The sequence below is a fragment of the Erinaceus europaeus genome, chromosome 14, assembly GCF_950295315.1.
Source record: "Erinaceus europaeus chromosome 14, mEriEur2.1, whole genome shotgun sequence".
NCBI classification, from domain to species: Eukaryota; Metazoa; Chordata; class Mammalia; order Eulipotyphla; family Erinaceidae; genus Erinaceus; species Erinaceus europaeus.
Window position 1 is genome coordinate 40,127,924 of NC_080175.1, and position 23,124 is coordinate 40,151,047.

Here is a 23,124-nt window from a genome sequence, read left to right on the forward strand (position 1 = left end):
GGGGGCCCTAACTCCCTGGGGTGAAAGCACAGCTATGTCCCACCCTCCCCAAGATAAATCAGGGACTAGACAGGAGTCCTGGGAGCCTGGGGTGGTAGTGTGGGACCCTGGGTTTTCCCAGGGGGATGGGGGCTGAGAGGTAGGGGCGGATGGAGAAAGAAGGTGGCTTTCTTTTCCTTTCTTTTTTTAATATATTCTTTTTTCCATTTTTAAAGTTTATTTTAGTGAGAGAGAAAAACACAGAAACACAAGATCAAATCTGGTTAATGGTGGTAATGGAGATTGAACCTGGGACCTCAGAACCTCAGGCATAAGAGTCTTTTGCAGAACCATTATGCTGCTTCTCCAGCCCCCATGCTTTATTTTTTTTTCTTCTTTTAAATTTACTTTATTTTTTTGGATAGAGACAGAGAAATTGCAAATGAAGTGGGGAGATAGGGAGGGAGAGAGACAGAGACACCTGCAGCACTGCTTCACCATTCATGGAGCTTACCCCCTGCAGGTGGGGATTGGGGGCTGAACCTAGGAGAAGGTGGCTTCTTGTTCCCTGGATCCCCTGCCACCTGCCTCCCTCGATTGTGTCCCAGCTATAGCCCTGGAGGAGCCTGCCCCCTCCTCCAGGCCCCATCCCCAGCCTGTGCCAGGGTCAAGGTTGAGCTGAATCACACCCCTTTGCACCTCTCCCGCCTCCCCAGCGGCCTCTTTATCACTGTGAATGCTGCTAATCTTGACCCTGCACCAACAAGGCCGTTATTGTCATCTTATCAGTCATCTCAGACGACTATGGGCTGGGGTTCCCCATACCCCCTGTGCTGGGGGCGGGGGAGCAGAGTAGGATGACCCTTCTGTGACTTGAGCAGCCTCTGTTGGGCCTTCTCTCCCTCAAACCCAGACCAGCTGTGCTGGAGCAGTCCTTCTGTCCACCTAACTCCCTGCTCCTGGTCCCTCCATCTGCCCCTCCTCCTGGCTCCTGTGTGATTTCATTACTCCAAGGGCCACTGTTTCATTGACATTGAAACACAAAGGGATATGGAGAGACAGAGAGGCAGAGAAAAAGAAAATATACAGTATCAGAGCTTCCCCCAGTACAGTGAGGCCTACCATGTGGTCAGGGGGAAGAACAAGGCAAAGAGGCCCTGCCCCATAGTCCCATGGTGGGGGCTTCTTAAAACAATGGGTTGTGGTCCAGGAGGTGGTGCAGTGGTAAAGCTTTGGACCCTCAAGCATGAGGTCCCGAGTTCAATCCCCGGCAACACATGTGCCAGAGTGATGTTTGGTTTTTTTCTCTCTCCTCCTATCTCTCTCATAAATAAATAAAATCTTAAAAAAAAAAGACAATGGGTCATATTGCTTTGCTTTTCACCCATTTCCCCATGGGAAAAGGGGGGAATTTTTAGGGAGCACTGAGGGAGGAGTAGGAAGAGTTTTTAAGAGCTCACCTGGAAAGAGTTGGCTCCAGGTAGGATGAAGGTAGAAGATAAATTAGGCAAAGAACTGAAGAGATGCCACCCCACCCCTGGTCCTGTGTGACTCTCTCCAAACTACCTGCACCTGCCCATCTGTTTCTGCACACTTCCTTCTACCTCACTTCTTTGCAGTCCAGTTTGAGATAGAGTCTGTACACTTGACTCACGCAATGAGTCGTGATTCTTCTGGAAGGATATTCACGTATGAATCAACAGCCCCCAGGGAGAGGGGCTGACCCTTAGGCTTCCCTCTCGGACTCAGGGCCAATCCTCAAGCAACCATGTGGTGCTGGGTGTCAGACCTGATAAGGCAGACACAGTACCCAGTAGGCTGTCTGACCCAGGGCCTTTGTTTAGTGAAGCCCAATGTTCTGGCAGACTGGGCGGGGGGGGGGGGGGGGTTGTTTTGCTGTCTGGGAGGCTGCTTGGGGCTGGGGGCTTGTCTGGCAGAAGCAGACTCCCCCCATCCCCAGTATGTAGGTCTGCAGTGCCACATGGACAAATCCCGTCCATTCTCCTCTGCACACCGTCTCTGAAGTGAAAGAGATGTGGGTGGATTTAAGGGCCCTTGCAGCTCCTGCTTGCTTTATGCTTGTCTCTGTAAAGCATCTTGCCAGCAGCTCTGCCTTTTCCTGAGCTCAGCACATGGCCCTGGGCTGCTGTGACTTTGGGGTGACTCAGCCCCCTCTTCCCAGTCCTGTCTCCCCTTTATCCCCAGAGAGCCTGTGCTTTCTGAGGCCAGGCCAGGCCTCCACAATTCTCTGTACATGCTTAGATGTTTGCTTATCTCATTCACAACAGTGGTATTCTTTGAAAAGTTTATTTTTTAATTTTTTATTGATTGATTAAATAGAGAGAGAATTGAGAGGGAAGAAGGACATGAAGACAGAGAGACACCTGCAGCACTGCTTCACCACTTGCGAAGTTTCCCCCTGCAGTGGGGAGCAGGGGTTTGAATCTGGGTGCTTATGCATGGTAATGTGTGTGCTTTATCAGGTGCACCACCGCCCAGTCCCAGTGAGAGCATTGTTTGGCACATGTCATGCTGTAGATCAAACTTGGGTCCTCAAGTTTGAGAGTTCAATGCTTTACCCACCTTGCCACCTACTGGGCATCCATTCATTCATTTATTTTATTAATTTTTTTTATGGATGGGGGTAGATAGCATAATAGTTATGCAAAGAGACTCTCATGCCTGAGGCTCGAAAGTCCCAGGTTCAATCCCTCACACCACCATAAGCCAGAGCTGAGTAGTGCTCTGGTAAGTAGTAGTAATAATAATAATGAGTAGTGCTCTGGTAAGTAGTAGTAATAATAATAATTTTATTATATTTATTTATTGGATAGAAACAGCTAGAAATCAAGAGGGAAGGGGGAGATAGAGGGAGAGAAAGAGAGATACCTGCAGCACTGCTTCACCACTTGCAAAGCTGTCCCCCTGCAGGTAGGGACCAGGGTCCTTGCACATTGTAACATGTGTGTTCAACCAGGTGCACCACCACCTGACCCTGCTATTATTTTTAAAAACATTTTATGTATTTATTTATTTTGATTAGAGATGGAGCGATTGAGGGAGAGGGAGATAGAGGGGAGAGAGAGAATCACCTGCAGCACTGTTCCACCACTCATGAAGCCTCTCCTCTGAAGGTGGGGACTGGGGCTTGAGTCCTGGTCCTTGTACCTTGGGACACGTGCACTCATCCAGGTGTTTCACTGCCCAGCCCTGACAGTCACATTTCCCTGTTGTTCCCCATGTTGACTCGTGCTCTGAGGCAAGCAGCCTGGGAGATGTGGTTGTGAGCTTTCTCTGTGCTGTCTGAGGCCAGGAGTTTGTCTAACAGCCTTTCATTTCCCCCTTTGCAGGTATTAAACCTTTCAGAAAAGAGATATGACCTGACAAAGCTCAACCCAAAGGTACAAACCCTGCCTTTCTGTTCTGGGTTTTGCGAACTGTCCCTGGGGCTGCTGAGGGTCCTGCAGGCACCGTTGTTGCCAGTCTTTGTAAGTCATGCCTGAAGAAAGGAACCAGAGCTGTGCTCAGCCGTGCACTTGTGTTGAGACAAGCCTTTGCTTTAGATTTCAAGTAACCTGTAGCATCGCAGGAACTTGCAACAATAACCTGGAGGGATTCTTCCATATATTCTTAACCATTCTACCTGGTGGTGATTGTATTCTATACTTAGTGAGGAGCAAAGTAAAACATGCCAGTGAAGTGGGAAACAAAGGCTATGAAACTTCCTTTTGACCTGCCACTGGTTTACCTCCAGTTGTGTCTGTGTATTTGTGGGTGCTTCTTCTCCTTCTCTCCCCTTCTTCTTCCTCTTCTTTCTGTCATTTTACTGGGGGGGGGGGGTTAATGGTTTATACTATAGCTGTTGACACATATGTACAATTTCTCATCTCCCCATGATAGGTATCTGCAGAACACTCCCACTTAGATCCTCCTCCACCATCATGCACCCCAAAATCCCCAACCTTTCTTCCCTCCCTAGAGTCCTTTGCTTTGTCCAGTACATCATACCCAGTCCAAGTTTTACTTTGTATTTCCCCTTTCTGATTTTCTTTCTTTCTTTTTCTTCCTTCTTCCCTCCAACCATCTCCCCCCACCCCATTCTCTACCAGAATGCTGCTCAGCTCTGGTTTTATGGTGGTATGGGGGGGGGGGTTGAACCTGGGACTTCAAAGCCTCAGGCCTGGTAGTTGTTTTGCATAACCATTATGCTATCTCTCTGTCCTCTGACCTTGTCTCTCTCTTCTTTTTTCCTTTCTTTCTTTTTTACCTTGTTTCTTAAATTCACTCGATTATTATTTTAAATAAGCATTTATTTCTTTATTTTGGATAGAGACAGAGAGAAATTGAGAGGGAAGGGAAGATAGAGAGGAAGTGAGAGAGAGAGACACCTGCAACACTGCTTATGAAGCTCCCCCCATGCGAGTAGACACCAGGGACTTGAACTTGGGTCTTTATCCACTGCAATGTGTGCACTCAGTCAGGTGCACCATCACCCAACCCCCCATTATTCTTTTTAATAGCAAACATTTTGGGAAAAATTTAAGATTGCATAAACTATGGTAGACACAGCTGGCCTCTGAACCTACTTCCCCACAAATCCTCTTATAAACGGATGGTGGGAGCTTAAGGTACTAATAAACACAGTACTACACATCTGCTTTTTTTCCTTTTTGTTTTCTTTGGAAACATTTTCTTGTCTTTAGTTTACTTTATTCTAAGCAATAGTATAAGGGGGCTAGGTGGTGGTGCACCTGGTTAAGTGTACACATTACCATTCTTAAGGACCTGGGTTTAAGACCCCGCTCCTCACCTGCAGAGGGGATGCTTCACAAGTGGCAAAGCAGGACTGCAGGTATCTTTCTTTATCTTCTTCTCTCTATCTCCCCATCCCCTCAATTTCTCTGTCCTATCTAAAAAAAAAAAAATTAGGAAGCAGAAAATGGCCACCAGGAGCAGTGGATTCATAGTGCTGGTACTGAGCCCCAGCGATAACCCTGGAGGCAACATACAAGCAAATAAACTAAGCATATAGTCTATAGGCTACAACACAGCAGAATCCATGCTCATCAACTCTTGGTCACCAGTAAGACTTCTGGTCAACTGTGACTTATCGATAGTTAAGTTTTTGAAAGTCAGAAGTTACATTCTGATTTTTTTCACTGCTCTGGCGCTGGACTCAGTAATCATTGAGTTGTTCCAGGGCCATTTTATATGTCGGAATATACTGCAGTGATTAGAGGGAGAAATAGCACATTAAGTTGAATTTTTCAGTGCTTGCAGAAGGTAGAATCCATTTCTCATAAATCATCTATGCTGAATGAACTTAGAACTTGTTAAGGGATTTCTCAGCAAGTTACTGTCTGTACTTGTGGGTAATAGGTATTGGACTTTTCTTGCTGCCTGGCAATTTTCTGAGGCTTTCATCATTCTGTGTAGTTTCTATCGCTTTTTTAATAGACTCTGGGTCAGCAAAATAGCTCAAATGGATCACGCACTGCTTTTTCTGTGTCTGCAACCCAGATTCGACCCTGCTTCTTACAGCATTGAAGGGAAACTTTGGTGCTGTGGTCTCTTCCATTCTCACTGTCTCTAAAAATAATAATAATAATAAAATCTCTAGTACACTCTGCCACCCACCCTTTTAAAGTGGGAAAAAGAAAAATGAAAAGCAGATTCTGGGGCTGAGGATATAGCATAATGGCTCTGCAAAAGACTTTCTTGCCTGAGGCTTCAAGGTCCCAGGTTCTGTCCCCAACACCCTCATAAACCAGAGCTGAGCAATGCTCCGGTTGGTCTCTCTCTCTAAAAATTTTTAAATAACAAATTTTATTTATTCTTGGGAGGAAAAAGAGAGAAATTGAGAAGGGAGGGGCAGATAGAGATGCAGAGAGACAGACACCTGAAGCCCTAGCCTCACCATTCATGAAGCTTTCCCCCTGCAGGTGGGGGCCAGGGGCTTGAACCTGGGTCCTGGCCCCCTCTGGTCTCTCTCTGTATCTCTCTTCTCTCTCATCTCTTAAAATAAAATTAAAATTAGTTAATTAAATAAAAAAGTGTGTTCTGATGCTGCAGAGGATGGAGATGGGGGTAGCTGAATTATGTGCCCAAGTGCCTGGTTCATCATGTGACTGTTTCCTTTGTGCACGAATCCTGATCCAGGTGAAGGTACCTCCTGTCTGCCAGCCACTGTCCTCTCTCTTTCCAGCAGCTTCTCCCAAGCCCGTGCCCCAGGTGCTCTCTCTGGGACTCCTCTGCCTCCATGTGGAGAATGACCCTCTATATTTTCCCAGATGGTGATTTTAGTCTGCAGAGAGCAATTTAGGCAGCAGCCGGGACCAATAACTCCTATTTCAGATCTTAGAAGGTTCCTCCCACTTCAGTCCTTGTACCCTCAGCTGCTCCTGAGGGAGCTCTTTCTGGAACCATCTTTCCAGCTGCAGAATCTCAGTTAATACGCTGAGCAGATTGCTCATGAGAGGGAGACACGATGTTTTGTTGAGTTTTCTTTCCAGCGCAGTTCCCCTGCAGGCTTAGGGAAGGAGCAGAGGCAGTGTGGCATTTTATTACTGCCCAGTGAAATGTATTTGTAAGTGGGGAGAGTGGCTACGGAGCCAGCCTGGAAGCTGAGAGCCAGGCACCCTCCTCTTCCCTCTCCTGGCAGATTCTGGATGTGGGTTGGCCGGAGCTGCACGCGCCGCCCCTGGACAAGGTGTGTAGCATCTGCAAGGCCCAGGAGTCCTGGCTCAACAGCGACCCCCAGCATGTCGTGGTCATTCACTGCAGGGTGAGTGTCACTCCCTCCTCTGGGTGTTCCTGGGTTAGGGGGCAGCTGTCACCCCCATTCCAGTGTCACCAGCATGTGTAATTACACCACTGACCTTACGGTATGGCAGGTATTTCTACTTAACCTTAAAAATCACGAGACCTCCTTGCTGTGTGTGTAGTCTTTTTTTTTTAAACTTTTAAATTGATTTGTTTATTGTTGAATAGAGACAGAGAAATGGAGAGGGGAGGGGAAATAGAAAGGGAGAGAGAGAGAGAGACTCCTGCAGCCTGCTTCACCACTCGTAAAGCTTTCCCTCTGCAGATGAGGACCAGAGGCTTGAACCTGGGTCTTTATGCACTGTAGTGTGTGTGCTTAACTGGGTGTGCCACCACCTACCCCACCGTGAGCATAGTCTTTTTTTGCCCAGTCTTCTGTGGACCTGAGTCCAGCTGGATCTGCTGGTATAGTAAACACTGCTTACTGCTGTAAAGCCTCGGGTGTCCCGTCTCTCTGCCTGAGAATCCTATAACAGGCACAGTAGACACTGCTGTGTCATTCCTTCAGGGTTCTCTGGACTGTAGGTGCACCCTCCAAGCCATCAGCCATCAAAGGGGGACATTCATGTCTGTCGCCTGGGTCACTAGCTTGTGCTTCCATGTAGTGTCCCCTGGCTTCATTAGGAAAGGATGACTTGCCCATCCCCACTCCCTGCAGACCTGCTCTGGGGCTGTCCTGCCCCCTCACCCCCAAGTTAGTCTGCTCCTATGGAATGGGGTGGAGTGGAGGGTGGCTCACATTCAGAGTCAGCTCAGGGTCCTGGTGTAGGTGATCGAGGGCTTTCCTGTCCTGGTTTGCCCTCCAGCTTGGGGTCCCAGAGGAGTCACTATCCCTTCTGTGTCCCACAGGGTACAAAGGGGCGCATCGGAGTCGTCATCTCATCCTACATGCATTTCACCAATGTCTCAGCCAGGTAGGAGGCAGCAAGGCCAGCGGGCAGCTCTGGACCTGGGAGGTGGGAGGTGGTCTTCCTGGGTCTAGGCCTGGAGGTTTGGCTGCACTTCCCCCTGCCCCTGTGTCTCCATGTCCCTGTCTCTGCATCCCAGCTCGGGAAGAAGGACACTCCCGAGGAGGTAGTTTTCATCGTGCAGCTATAATAAGGCTTCCCTGAAGTGTGAAAAATAAAGTGAGTGACCAAGACAATTGGTATAAACATCACCATCCCAGCATCCAAGCCAGGAAGGGAAGGCCAATGAAATAGCTCACTTGGGTAGCGCACTGTTTTGCCATATCACCTCCCCCTTCTGCTTTGTCTGTTTGTTTGTTTATTTAATTTAACCAGAGCACTGTTCAATTCTGGTTTATGGTGATGCAGAGGATTGAACCTGGGACCTTGGAGCCTGAGGCATGAAAGTCTCTTTGCATAACCATTATGCTATCTACCCCAGCAACCCCACTGCTTTGAAGGAAGCTTCAGTGTCATGGTCTGTGTTTCTCTCTTTTCATTTTTCTTTTCTTTTTTTCCTTTTCTTTTTTCCCCTAGGGTTATCCCTGTGACTGCCAGTATTATGAACCTCCTACTCCTGGTGGCCATTTTTTTCCTTTAGAAAAAAGAATTTTTTTTTAATTAGATAGAACAAAGAGAAACTGAGAGGGGAGGAGATAGGGAGAGAGAAAGAGAGACACCTGCAGACCTGCTTCACTGCTCATGAAGCTTCCCTTCTACAGATGGGGAATAGGGGCTTGAACCTGGGTCCTTGCACGTGATGATGTGCATTCAACCTGGTGCACCGCTATCTGGCGTCTCTATCTCCCCCTCTCCTCTCTTTTCCTCCTTCTCTGTCTTAATGATAATAATAAAGCAGGAACAGACTACTGTCCTGGCTCCTTGTCCTCTGAAAGGGAGTGACCTTGTTGTCAGTGCCTGCTTGCCCTGGCCCCTCCTGTAAACCTGGAGACAGGTGAGGAAACTGGGGCTCACTGGGCAAGGTAGCTCGCTCTTAACCACAGGGCCTGAGAGTGGATGGTCAGGTTGATGTGATTCTAGGAGGTGGAAGAGGAGCTATGGGCCTGTGGGGTGGCCCTGTGTGGTGTCCTGGGTGCCCTTGTGTGGTGTGGGCCTACCGGCAGGAGCTGTGCCAACAGGGCAAGGATTTCAGACCAATATAGAAACTGCCAGGGAGCCCTGGGCTTGATGCCAGGCCTCCTAGTCCCAGGTGGCTCTCGGTGAGCCCAGTCCCACTTGCAAGCACACAGCCCCCCAGACCCCCTCAGTGACCCCCACTGAAAAAATATTCTCAGGCCTGCCTTTGCCTGCACCCACTTCTCAATGGCCACTTTGTCCTCACAAAGTCAGCCTGTGGGCTCTGAGGAAATACAGGCCTATTCGCATGCACAGAGAGAAACTTTCCTCTCCAATGTTTGGAGGGTGAGAGCTGGTTTTCCCAATGTTTTCTCTGGAAGCAAATTGGGGAGCTACTGCCTGCCAGGGAAGAAGCCCAACCCCACTGGGGTGAGAATCAGCTCCCTGTGCAGTGATAATAATAAAACTCCTGTGTGTGTGCCAGGAAGAGAGAGTGTCCTGGCCACAGCCAGTTAAGTGCAGGATGTTTGGTCAGAGAGCACCCCATCATCCATCTCTACCTCCTTCAACAGGCTCTGGTCAGGGGATGGGGGCGTGAGGCCCCACATGCTGTGGGCTGCCCTGGCATCTTGTCAGGAGGGTGAACTGAGAGCGTCATTCATTTTGAGTAAATGGAAGTGTCTCTCTTGCTGAATAGCTGATCTGTTTCTCAGCTGTGTGCGTCCAGCAATAGCGTGTGCACCTCTCTAAGGGTCAGGGGCCTCACCTGGGAGAAGGAGAAGGAGAAGGAGGGATGGTCGTGCTTCACAGGGATTTGTGACAATTCAATGACATTGCGTGTGAGGTGCTTAAAATAGCACTGATCCTAGGGAACTGGCAAACATTCGGTCATTCTGGGACTTAAGAGTAATGATAGTACTTTATATAAAACAAAACAGGGTGACAGCAAGACACTTTCAGTATTTTATTTATTATGCCACTAAGAGAATGAGAGAGGATGGGGGTAGGGTGAGGACCAGAGCATTGTTTAGCTCTAGCTTTATAAAGTGGTGCTGGGAATTGAACCTGTGGCCTCTGGGGCCTCATGTATGCAAGTTGGTGTTCTAACTGAGCTGTCTCTCCAGCTTAGCTCCTCATTTAGATGGATGTAAGAACCAAGATAACAGTGGTTCTGTGAAAGACTTCTATGCCTGAGGCTCTGAGATCCCACTTCCAGTCCCTGGCATCATCTTAAGCTGTAGCTAAGCAGTGTTCTGGTGAAAGAAGGAATGAAGGGGGTGCGGGGGGAGAGACAATGTAATGGTTCGGCAAAAGACTTTCATGCCTGAGGCTCCGGATCAATCCTCAGCACCACCATAAGCCAGAGCTGAGCAGTGTTTTGGTGGCAGGTAGGTAGGAAGCAAGGAAGAAAGGGAGGGAGGGAGGGAGGGAGGGAGGAAGGAAGGAAGGAAGGAAGGAAGGAAGGAAGGAAGGAAAGAAAGGAGGGAAATTATTCTATCAGGAACATAACAGTTTGCAATTGTTTTCATTTATTCATTTATTTTTAATTTTTCCCTTTTGTTGCCCTTGTTTATTATCGTTGTTGTTATTGCTGTCGTTGTTGTTGGGTAGGACAGAGAGAAATCAAGAGAGGAGGAAAGAAACATAGACACCTGCAGACCTGCTTCATCGCCTGTGAAGTGACTCCCCTGCAGGTGGGGAGCTGGGGGCTCAAACCAGGACCCTTATGCCGGTCCTTGCGCTTTGCACCATGTGTGCTTAACCCACTGTACCACCTCCAGGCTCCCCAGTTTGCAGTTTTTAGATGGATCCATACACATTCCACAAAAAGGACCCACTTGCAGGTCAGATTTCCAAGGAAGTTTTTGGCTCAGGAAGGGTCAGTATATCTTGTGCTCTGAGCTACAATGGCTGTGGAGCCATACCAGGAAGTCTGCACTGTCCCTTGTTGGTTGTTCCTGAAGGTTCTGTTGAGTACACTGGAGGGCACTGTGGAGCCAGTGTGTGGCAGGGCTTATGGAAAGCAAGGCTACCCAGGTGGCAGTCATGTCAGGAACAAACCTGCAGCCCGGGGTCTGGCCATAGCCTCTGGGGCAGTGTTTTGACTGCCCTTCAGGGGAGTAGCTCCTGAATTTGCAGGCTGGGGCTCAGTGAGGTGTAACCTTGGAGTCCGGGTGACCTTGACTCTCAGGTTTGCTTGGAGGCAGTCAGTTGGTGGGCCCTCAGCCCTGTGGACACTGCAGATGGGTGATTGTCCTGGGGGCCCTGGGGATGTACGTGAGTGCCATGTATAGGCACTACTTCACTTCTCTCAGGCTTGGCTTCCTTTGTTGGCTCCAGCATCTTCCTGTGGGAAATGGGGTGCAGGAGGAGGTAGGTGCTGGGGTGGGTGTTCCAGGTATGGGAGAAATAGAGCTCCTTGGGATGGTAGCTCACTCAATACAGACACAGGACTCTGCTTTGAGCCACTCTATGAGCCTGACACATTCTCTCTCTCTCTCACCCTCAGCGCCGACCAAGCTCTGGACAGATTTGCAATGAAGAAGTACTATGATGACAAAGTCTCTGCCTTGATGCAGCCTTCCCAGAAGCGGTATGTATGTCCCTGTCCCCAAGCCCAAGTGAAAAAGCAGTCAGTGAAGCAGATCTGACATTTAAAACATGCAGGGACCCAGGAGATATCTGTCCCAAGCAGCCAAACATTGGAATATAGGGCTTGTCAGTACTCCAGGGGCCCCACTCCGCTCCTGGGTGATTGGAGAGCCTCTCTCTTGTCTGAGTCTGAGGGGGTGGGGTGGGGCAGGCTTTTTTCTCTTTCCAATCTTCTGTTCTCCTGAGGGGCTCACTTTCATCCTTTCTCTCTCTTTTTATCCTCTCTCTACCTGTCTGTCTTTTTTTTTTTTAACTTTTATTTATTTAATTTGATAGGACAGAGGAGTTGAGAGGGGTAGAGAGGGAAAGAGAGGGGCTGGGCAACAGCACACCTGGTAAAGTGTACATATTACAGTGCACATGTACTTGGGTTTAAGACCCTGCTCCCCACCTGCCGGGGGTAGCTTCACAAGTGATAAAGCAGGGCTGTAGATATCTCTGTCTCCCTCTTTATCTTCCCCTTCCCTCTCAGGTTCTCTTTGTCCTATCAAATTAAATAAATATTGTTTACCAAAAAAGAAGAGTGAGAAACAGTGAGACAGCTGCAGACCAGCTTCACTGCTTGTAAAATTTTATGCCTACAGGTGGGGAGTGAGGATTTGAACCTGGGTTCTTGCATGTGGTAATATGTGCAATTAACCAGGCACACACTGCCACCCGGGTCCTGATGGGTTCATTTCCATGACTGTATCATATTGCTTTTGTACTTGCTGAGCAGGGCTCAGGGAGCTATGTCTATAAGGGGCTGAGTAGTGCGTGTTCTGGACTTTACAGGTCACATGCTCTCTGCCATCAGCAGTGGGGAATGTGGGAATGTGACCTGTAAAACCTTGTCAGGATACAAAGACTCTAAGTTGGCTAGATGCTGCTGTAAAACCTCAACTCCTGAGACTGGTTAGCCCTTCTCTGCTGTGCTGTCTCCTTGACCCATTTCTCCCCTACTACTCTGCATGGCCCTCCAAGATGCTGGGGATGACCAGGGGGAGTATATGCCTTTATTTTGCGTCTGATTCCCTGGTAGAGAAGAACTGGAGGGTCTGGTGGTGGCAGACCTGGTTCAGCACTCATGTTACAATGTGCAAGGGCCCAGGTTCAAGCCCCCAGCCCCCACCTACAGGGGGAAGGCTTGACAAGTGGTGAAGCAGTGTTACAGGTGTCTCTCTGTCTCTCTCCCTCTCTGTCTCCCCCTTACTCTCAATTTCTGGCTGTCTCTGTCCAATAAATAAGTAAAGATAACAAAAAAGAAGAACTGAAGGGGCTGGGCAGTGGCAAAACCAGTAGAGCGCACACATTACCATGTGCTAGGATCAGGGTTCGAGCCCCCAGCCCCAGCCTGCAGGGGGAGAAGCTTCACGCATGATGGAACAGTGCTGCAGGTCCTCCTTTCTCTCTCCCTCTCTCTTTTAATTAATTTTTAAAGAATATATTATTATTATTACTTATTATCTTTATTTATTTGAAATCAAGAGGAAAGAAGGTGATAGGGAGAGAGTGGTCTAGGAGATACCACAGTGGATAAAGCACTGGATTCAAGCATGAGGTCCCGAGTTCAATCCCTGGCAGCACACATAACAGAATGATGTCTAGTTCTTTCTCTCGCTCTCTCCTTCTATCTTTATCATGAATAAATAAATAAAATCTAAAAAAAAAAAGAGAGGGGGAAGACAGAAAGAGAGAGAGAGAGAGAGATCTGCAGCACTGCTTCACCACTCCTGAAGCTTTCCCCCTGCAGGTGGGGACTGGGGGCTCAAACCTAAGTCCTTGCACATTGTGACATGTGTGCTCAACCAGGTGCAGCACCATCTACCTGATCCCTTCTCTCTCTCTCTTGTGATGTGTGTGTGTGTGTGTATTTCTATTTCTATTTTTATTTGATAGGACAAAGAGAACTGAAGGGGGGGAGAGAATGAGAAAGAGAGAAAGACATCTGCAGACCTACTTCCTTGCTTATGAAGTTTCCCTCCCTGCAGGATGGCTTGAACCCTGATCCTTGTGCATGGTAATATGTTCAACTGGTGCAGCACTGTCTGGCTTCATTGTATATATCTTTAAAAACAAAAAACAAAAAACGTGAAACCAGGCTGGGGAGATAGCATAGTGGTTCTGCAAAAGAATCTCATCCTTGAGGCTCTGAGGTCCTAGGTTCAATCCCCAGCACCGCAATCAGCCAGAGCTAAGCAGTGCTCTCGTATTTTTCTCTCTCATTAAAGAAAGAAAGAAAGAAAGAAAGAAAGAAAGAAAGAAAGAAAGAAGGAAAAGAATTAAAAAGTGGTGCCTTAGAGAAAGAGGTGCCAGTTCACCAACTTCTTTTATTCATAAAAGAAATATTTTCATGCACTCTGTTTTTTAGGGAAGATTTAAGGTTGTGTCAAATGTCATTCTCTTGTTCAGGGAGGCTGAGGGAGACCCCAGATGTCAGTTTCTGCCCTGGTAAGAGCCTCTCGCTGATGGACTGAACAACTGCAGAGATCTGGCTGCCTTAGGATGCGTGTGCAGCATCTGCTATTGTCCTGGCCCTTTGCCAGCTGCATGCCTTTCCCCCTAAAATTTACATTCTCGTTGAGACGAAGCATGGAAAACATTATCCCCAGGGAGTTATTTTCCTCAAAAGACAGAAAACATAGCCGTGGGAAAACGGTAGACTGCAAAACGGCTTCTCATCTTGCAGCTGTGAGCACTGTGTTGACAGGGCAGGCAGTTTCTATTTTGGACAAGATTGTTGGGATGGTCCTTTAGAGGCATCATTCACTGCCTCATTCATTCATTTGTTCATTCATTCATTCATTCATTCATTCATTCATTCATATCTTATTTTAGTGCTCTAGGGAAATACCCTATAAAGAAAGCTGGAAGCGTACTTCTCCATATTTTGTTTGATGTGGTAGTTGTGACATCCATGGGTTTGCTTTGGTTTTCATTTGTCTACTGAGTTTCTTCTCTGTGACACTGACAGTCCCCAGGTTGTTTCTTAGAAACTCAGTCCTATTCATTGTGGCCCAATTACCTGTGGCCCAATTACTTTGTCTCAGCACATGCAGTATTTGAATCGGCTGTTAAGACAACTCATCCGATTTGCTTTGACCTTGTTTCTATTTATGATGAATGTGGAAATAGGCATCTGCATGTGTGGATTTCTTGGAAACTTAGAATGGATTTAAGATAGTGCTTCTCTGTCTCTTGGTCTCAGGGACGAATGGCTTGTGAAAAAGGATCTGTAGATGACAGAGTGAAGCCACCCCAGGCACATCACTCGGTGCTTCATGAGAAATTCCAGTGTATCATTTTCACTATACTGGCGTTTATTTTGTCATACAAAGGTCTGCTCCCCTCCCTCCCTCTTCACTTCCTTCCCCCTTTCATTCTCTTTTTCTTTTTAGTGGGAATTGTTGCCTGCACTATGACTCCACCACTCCTATAAGCTATTTTCCTTTTTTTTCCCTTCTTTCCTCTCTCTTTTCTTGATAGAAGGTGAGAGACAGAGAGATAAAGAGACAGAGAGAGGTAGAGACACCTATAGTACTATTCCACCACTTAAGGTGCTTCTTCCTGCAGGTTGGGTCCTGGGACTTAAGCCTGGCTCCCACCACAGTGAAGGAAGCTCTGGTGCCATAATGTATCTCTGTCTTTCCCTCCCTCCTTCTCTCTTTCACACACACACACACACACACACACACACACACACACACACACACACACACAGCATTACCTTCATCTGTATATAAAACAGCCTAAAAATTACTGAAAAGAAGTATTTCATTAATAGAAAATACTCCAAAATAATAAATACATTTACTTATTTACTTTTTTAAATCTTTATTTATTTATTGGATAGAGACAGCCAGAAATTGAGAGGGGAGAGGGAGATGGAAAGGGGGAGAGACAGAGAGATGCCTGCAGCCCTGCTTCACCACTCATGAAGCTTTCCTCCTATAGGTGGGGACCAGGGGCTTGAACCCAGGTCCTTGCACACCACAATGTGTGTACTCAACCAGGTGCACCACTGCCTGGCCCTTTGTTTGTTTATTTATTCATTTTTCACCAGAGCACTACTCAGCTCTGGCTTATGGTAGTATGGGGGATTGAACCTTGAGCTTTGGAGCCTCAGGTATGAGTCTCTTTGCATAACCATTATGCTATCTACCCCTGCCCAGTAAATACATTTTAATGTTTGTCTGTCTAGATAGCATGGGAAAAAAAGAAGTTGTTGTCTTTTACATCTCTATCGAATTATCTCTATCGATATATTATGAATTCATGGAAAGCATATTTCTACAAAGAGCAGACAAGAATTCGTGTTCTAGACAATCTCACCATATGCACTTTGCTGCAAGCATTTTATATATTTTTGTATATTTGTGCAGGTATTTTTATATATTTCTGACTAATCGGCCTTCAGGGGATCTTTCCATTAGAAGTGAAACTGAGTGGTTCTCAGTTCGGTTGGCAGCTTGGTTTCATCCCACACCATCCCACACCAAAAAAAAAAAAAAAAAAAAAAACCTCCTGTGTGAACTAAGAGTGTATGGGTAGATTGTGTACTATGCATGAAAATGACAGGATACCATTTTGTAAATATTTTGGTGAGCAATCACTATCAAACTGTGACAGATGCAAAAGAAGCAACTAGAAGCTTCAGCAACATTTCAGAACATTAATAATGATTTTTAATTTTAGCTGTTTCAGACACAACAGGCTGACTACACTCTTACTAGATCAATCATGTAATTTACAAGTTGGAGACTAAAGAATAATTAAACTTATCCAAGAGCCTCACTCCCCAAAGGGATTGTTCTATCATGTTTGATGAGTATGATTTTCATGCCAATGATGATATTTTTGTGTTTGCCATTTGATAGTGTAGACAGAATTTATACTTGGTACAAATCTACCTTACATGGTATGGTGAAAAACTGATGGACTGAACATTCAGTAGACCACTGAAATGTGGTGCAGGTGTTTTAGGAGTTATCTCTATTATATATAGTGATAAGAGATACCATCTCCTTCCTGACAGTCCACATTGTAGATTTTCACCAGGTTGTACAAATATGTGCCCTAATATTTGGAAACTTCTCTTTTCTCCTTCTCTTCCTCCTCCTCCATCTTCTCCTTCTTGTTTTTTACTTGATATGGCAGAGAGATATTGAGAGAGGAGGGGGAGATAGAGACTGAGATATAAAAACACCTGCAGACCTGTTTTTCTGCTTATGAATCTACCTCCCTGCAGGTAGGGAACCAGAGGCTTGAACCAGGGTCCTTGGTCATTGTGACATGTGTGCTCAACCAAGTGCACCACCACCTGGTCTCTTTTCTTTTTTTTTTTTTAAAGTGTTTTATTTGTTTATTGAATAGAGATAGCCAAAAATTGAAAAGAATGGGGAGATAGAGAGGGAGAGAGACAGACATCTACAGCCTGCTTCACCACTCGTGAAGCTTTCCCCCTACAAGTGGGGACCAAGGGCTTGAACCTGGGTCCTTGCTCATTGAAACATGTGTGCTCAACCAGGTGTGCCACCACCTGCCCGCACCCTTTCCTTTCCTTTCCTTTCCTTTCCTTTCCTTTCCTTTCCTTTCCTTTCCTTTCCTTTCCTTTCCTTTCCTTTCCTTTCCTTTCCTTTCCTTTCCTTTCCTTTCCTTTCCTTTCCTTTCCTTTCCTTTCCTTTCCTTTCCTTTCCTTCCCTTCCCTTCCCTTCCCTTCCCTTCCCTTCCCTTCCCTTCCCTTCCCTTCCCTTCCCTTCCCTTCCCTTCCCTTCCCTTCCCTTTCCTCCTCCTCCTCCTCCTCCTCCTCTTCCTCTTCCTCTTTCTCCTCCTCATCCTTCTTTCCCCCTCACCCCACCCCACAGAACACAACTCAGTTCTGGTATTGCTGGGGATTGAATCTGGGACCTTTGGAGCCTTGGGCATGAAAGGCTTTATGCATCATCACTCTGCTTTCTCCCTGGCTCCCTCTGCCTCTCCTAATGAAGGAAGGAACTTAAGCATGCATGACTTGTTTGATTATGTTGTGATTGTCCATCCCTTTTCTTCTTTCTCATGATTTTATCTTTTTTTTTTTTTATAGCGATATTGCCTTCCAGATAATGAAATAATGTAGTGACCATACAGGTGGAAAATAACTTAGAATGAGCCTACCAGATAATTACAGGGGCCAGGCAGTGGTCTACCTGGTTGAGTGCACATGCTACAATGCACAAGGACTCGGGTTCAAGCCTCCAGCCCCCACTTGCAGGGGTAAAGCTTCACAAGTGGTAAAGCAGTGCTGCAGGTGTCTCTCTGTCTCTCTTCCTATCTTATCTCCCTCCTTCCCTTTTGACTTCTGACTGTCTCTAATAAATAAATAAAGATAAGCAAAAAAATTTTAAAAAGAAAAGAGAATTACACACCAGGAGATTTGCTCAAGAGGGCAGTGACAAGGGGTGGAGGGGGACTGTGGGTCATGTCTCCCATTTTCTCTTATTCCCCTGGTGTGGGGGTTGCAAAGGGCACCCCATGGAGCTGTAAGTGGGTTCTCTTTGGCAGGTATGTTCAGTTTCTCAGTGGACTTCTGTCGAGAACTGTGAAAATGAACACCTCACCCCTATTCCTGCACTTTGTCATCCTGCACGGCACCCCCAACTTCGACACAGGTGGAGGTGAGTGTCTTCTGTGCTCTGGGGTCTGCACATTGGCTGGCTGATGCCCTTCCATCCTTAGAGACCCCACCCATCTTCTGGTCCTCAGCCTTGCTCAGGGGGTCACTGGACAAAGCCGTCTGTGGACGGTGGGTGAAGGTGGGGAGCTGAAGCTCTCTATCTAGTACTGCTTTCTCCAACCTGGAAGGCTACCTGTGAATGGTTGCTTCACAGTTCCTTTTCTTGTCTCCCAGTGTGCCGGCCATTTCTGAAGCTCTACCAGGCCATGCAGCCCGTGTACACGTCGGGGATCTAGTAAGTGTGCCAGCTTCCCTGGGATCTTCTTTTTTTTTTTTTCCCTTTTTGTTGCCCTTGTTGTTTTTATTGTTGTTGTAGTTATTATTGTTGTTGATGCCATCATTGTTGGATAGGACAAAGAGAAATGGAGAGAGGAGGGGAAGACAGGGAGGGGGAGAGAAAGATAAACACCTGCAGACCTGCTTCACCACCTGCTTCACACCTGCAGGTGGGGAGCCGGGAGCTCGAACCGGGATCCTCACGCGGGTCCTTGCGCTTTTAACCACGTGTGCTTAACCCACTGCGCTACTGCCCAACTCCCCTGGGATCTTCTTACATTGCCTAATGGTCTTTTTGGTGAGCTGGCGCCAGCAGGAAGACATAGCCAGGGGAGAGCAGGGAATGTCTGTGACCGCCACTTGGTCAGTGTGCAGCAGGTCCTTCAACCCCTCTACCCAACAGGTACCCCTCTGCCATATGGAGGTGAGGACACCAGAGGAAGAGAAAGTAGTGACAGGCTCTCCCTTAGGCTTGCTGTCTCTCCCCTCTGCCTTTCAGACAAAAGGCAGACACACATCCTCAGAATTTGTGTGAATTTCTGAGTTTTATGCTTGTTTGTTTGATCTATAGAGAGTATGTGAAAGAGAACATAGCACCATAGTTTTCTGCAGGGCTGTGGGAGCAGGCCTCAGACCTAGGTTGCACACATGGTAAAGTATATAGTGCACATAGTGCACTCTCCAAGCGAGATATTTTGCTGACCCAAATTCCTGAGATTTTTTTTTTTTTGGGGGGGTCGTTTTTCTGTGTTTGGATGAGCATTCACATTTCTTTTTAATATTTTGTTTATTCATATATGTGTGTGTGTGTGTGTGTGTGAGAGAGAGAGAGAGAGAGAGAGAGAGAGAGAATGACCAGAGCCCTGCTCAGCTCTGGCTGATATTGGTGCTAAGTATTGAACCTGGAGCCTCAGGCATGAGAGCCTTTTACATAATCATTATACTATCTCCCCAGCCTGCCATTAAATTATTTTATTTTGAGCCAGTGAATCTATCAGATCCTTTCTGCCCCTGCCCCGCCCCCTTTTTATGGAGTTGTTTACTCTTTTTTTGTTGAGCTCTATCATTTCGTTTTCTTTTTTTTTTTTTTTCTTTCTTATCTACACTTATTTATTAGAGACAGTCAGAAAAAAGAAAGAAAAAGAAAAGGGTGATAGGGAGAGAGACAGAGCTCCTGGTCCCCTGCAGGTGGGGACTGGGGGTTTGAACTTGGGTCCCTGTACATTGTGATATGTGCGCCACCACCTGGCCCCTATCATTTCTTTATAGATGTTCCATATCCTCTGGGGCTATTTTTTCTTTTGCCTCCAAGATTATGAATCCACTGCCCCTAGTGGCTATTTTGTCCTTTGTTTGCTTTTCTCCTTTCCCCTTTCTATTTTATTTGGCAGGACAAAAAGAAATAGAGGGGAGGGGAGATAGAGAGGAAGAGAAAGAGAGAGACACTTGCAGACCTGCTTCACTGCTTGTGAAGCTTTCTCCCTGCAGGTGGGGAGCAGGGGTTCCAACCTGGATCCTTGTGTGTGGTGATGTGTGCACTTAACCCGGTGTGCCCAACCCTGGGGCTGTTTTTTTTTTTTTTTTTCTTGTGCGCATCAGATTGTGAAATTGCTTGATGGTCTCCTTTCTTGCTTTCCCCCCAAAGCAATGTCTGCCCAGACAACCACGGCAGGATCCCCATTGCCATTGAGCCGGCTCAGCTCCTGAAAGGAGACATCCTGGTAAGTGGACATGGCCTCACTGCTCCCAGCACAACAGGGGAAGTGCAGTCACCTCTAGACAGTAACGGGAGATGGAGCTAACCTTGGGCACATGTACGCAGAGAGTTTGTTAGGAGGTCCTGGTGTGGGGCTGTGGCAGTGGGAAGCCAGACTTGTGTGTGCGCGCTTAAATATTTTCCTTTTTTTCTTTTCCTTCTGCCACTAGTGTTATTGCCGGGGCTCAGTGCCAGCACTATGAATCCACTGCTCCCAGCAGCCATTTTGTTTTTTCCAATTCTGTTATTTAATTGAGCAGAGCAGAGGAGACACACACACACAGAGAACAAGAGACACTTGCAGACCTCTTCAACAATTGTGAAACGTCCCCCCCTGTAGTGGGATGTAGGGCCTTGAACCTAGTTCCTTGCCCATGGTAATGTGTGCACTTAACCAAGTGCACTTAACCACAGCCTGGCCCCCATGTGTGTGTATTTTACTTTATTATTTATCTGTTTGCAGAGAAGGGGTCACACTTGTAGATTTCATTGCTCCCAGTTCACTCTTTCAGAGAGAGAGGAGCAGGGGAGAGAAAGAGAAAGAGAAGAAGAGGGAGAAGGAGAAGGAGAGGGAGAGAGAGACCACAACACTGGAGGAGCGTCTCCCATGGCCATGATACCCTGTCAGATACCCTGATCTGTATGCATGGCCAGGCACACAATACCCTCCTTGGGGATATTTCTCCCTGGCCCTAGAGGGCAAATCTAAAGCCTTGAATTCCTGCGGTTTTCTCTTAGAAGACATGATGTGACCCAGGCCTTCTCAATGCCTGCACGTTGCATTGGCCTGCTCCTTGAATGAGCCCTTGTGGGAATGTGAGTCTGAGCTGTGTGGATCCCAGGAAGAGATAGGATGTGGCCCCAAGGGGAAGGAAGAAGATCCTGAGGGGTTTCTGAGCCACAGTGAGCTGAGAGCCCAGACCTCCCTGAATACTGTGCCAGACAGCTGTGACAGCCAGCCAAGTGTCTCAGACCTTAGCTCTGGCCTCGTCTCCTGCCCCTTTGAATAAGGTCTGAGCAGCCTCAGGCAGCTGACCATGCCTTTGAACTTGAACTTCCATGAGGACAGTTAGGTGATGGCATGCCTGGTTAAGTGCACATGTTACCAGGTGCAGAAGACCCCGTGTTCCAGCCCTTTCTCCCCACCTGCAGGAAGGATTTCTGCTTCACAAGTGGGGTAGCAGGTCTGCATGTGTCTCTCTTTTTCTTTTCTTTCTTTCCTTTTTTTAACCAGAGCACTGCTAAGCTTTGGCTTATGGTGGTGCAGGGGATTGAACCTGGGATTTTGGAACCTCAGGCATGAGAGTCTTTTTGCATAACCGTTATGCTGTGTCTTCACTTCCCCTCTAAATTTGTTTCTGTCCTATTAAATGGAATCAATAGAAGGGGGGAAGAGTTGTTGCCAGGAGGATTGGCTCCCTAGTGCCAGCATGTAGTCCCATAAAGAAAAATTAAGACAAAACAAAACTTGAAAAGAGGTCTATAGACATGACCAGTGGAGATTAGATGGGTCAGGGTTTTTTTGTTTTTTGACAGAAACTGAGAAAGGTAAGGGAGATTAGAGAAGAGAGAGACACTTGTAAACCTGCTTCACTGCTTGTAAGGACCAAAGACTTGAACCAGCGTCTTTGTGCACAGTAACAGATGCAACACCACCCAGCCCCTGGTGTGTGAGAGTTTGGGGGTTCTTGTGCCCTGTGGCATGGGGGCCCAGGTGACTGTTCAGTGCCACAGAGGTTTCCTGACTATGAGTTGCTGATTCCATTGAAAGTTCAGGCAAAATCCGGTCCCTCAACCCCACCCTCCCAGGTCTCCTCACAGGAGATGCTTACCTTGCAGAATGACCCCATTCCTCTTCCTTGCTGCCTGCCTAACAGACTATTTTTAGGATCACATTCATATTTGACTTGTCCTTCCTGTGTTGATAACACATTTTTGTACACGCTGCACTTACTCCCTCAGCCTTATCAGATGGGAGGAGGGAGATATGGGTTCTAACTCTGGAGTATTTTTCCATCATGCAGGGTGCTTTTTCCCTTGTTGCCAGTCACAGAAGTGATGACCTAAGGGGTTTAATTGCTTTGTCTGCTTCCAAGAAACTTAAAAGTTCTCAGCTTTGTATAGAACTTTCTGTCTACTTCTCAGCACAGCCCAGACAGAGCAGTCAGGGAGGGTGCTTTGAACAGCAGAATTGTCTTTTCTGATAGTCCTGGTGGTCCTGGTGGCGGAAGTCTGCAATGTTGGTGTTGCAGGACTGGTTTCTCCATTGCATCCTCCTCCTTGTGGTCAAAACCCTCAAAGCTATGTCCTTACAAGGTTGACCCTATGTTTGTGTCTGTATTCTAACCACCTGCTTAAGGACCCACTCAAGGATCCAGGTCCTAGCCCCTTGCTCCCCACCTGCGGAGGTAGGGGGTGCTTTATGATCAGTGAAGCAGGTCTGCAGGTGTCTATCTTTCTCCCTCTCTATCTTCCCCCTCCCCTCTTAATTTTTCTCATTTTTTTTTTTACCAGAACACTGTTCAGCTCTTGCTTATGATGGTGCGGGGGATTGAACCTGGGACTTTGGAGCCTCAGGCATGAGAGTCTCTGCATAACCATTATGCTATCTACCCTCCACCTTGAATTTTTTTCTATACTATTCAGTAAAATGGAAAAAATGGCCACCAGGAGCAGTGGATTTGTAGTGCTGGCATCAAGCGCCAGTGATAACCCTGAAGATGAGAGAAAGACAGAGGGAAAGAAAAAGACAACAAAGCTTCCCTCACTGCAGGGGCTTGAACTTGGGCTGTGAGCATGACAAAGTAGGTGCACTATCCTGCTGTGATATCTGTCTGGCTCCAAACCATTTGTCCCTGTAAGGGCACCTGTCACAAAAGCATCAGGGACCACCCTCAGTGGCTTCGTTTTGCCATAACTGCTTC

General features: G+C 47.1%; 1 protein-coding gene across 10 annotated transcripts in view; it reads left to right on the forward strand.

Annotated features, from left to right (window-relative positions):
• TNS3 (tensin 3) overlaps positions 1–23,124 on the forward strand; it is a 210,935-nt gene that overhangs the window by 78,282 nt on the left and 109,529 nt on the right. For all 10 annotated transcript variants that reach the window (XR_009544704.1, XM_060171560.1, XM_060171561.1 and 7 more), the window contains 7 exons: positions 3,330–3,380; positions 6,641–6,763; positions 7,651–7,715; positions 11,335–11,418; positions 17,997–18,109; positions 18,343–18,403; positions 20,090–20,165. Coding sequence is in view for 9 of the 10 variants with exons in the window: in XM_060171560.1 (XP_060027543.1) it covers positions 3,330–3,380; positions 6,641–6,763; positions 7,651–7,715; positions 11,335–11,418; positions 17,997–18,109; positions 18,343–18,403; positions 20,090–20,165 (573 nt within the window). In the remaining variant the exon portion in view is untranslated. The remainder of the gene's footprint in view (positions 1–3,329; positions 3,381–6,640; positions 6,764–7,650; positions 7,716–11,334; positions 11,419–17,996; positions 18,110–18,342; positions 18,404–20,089; positions 20,166–23,124) is intronic.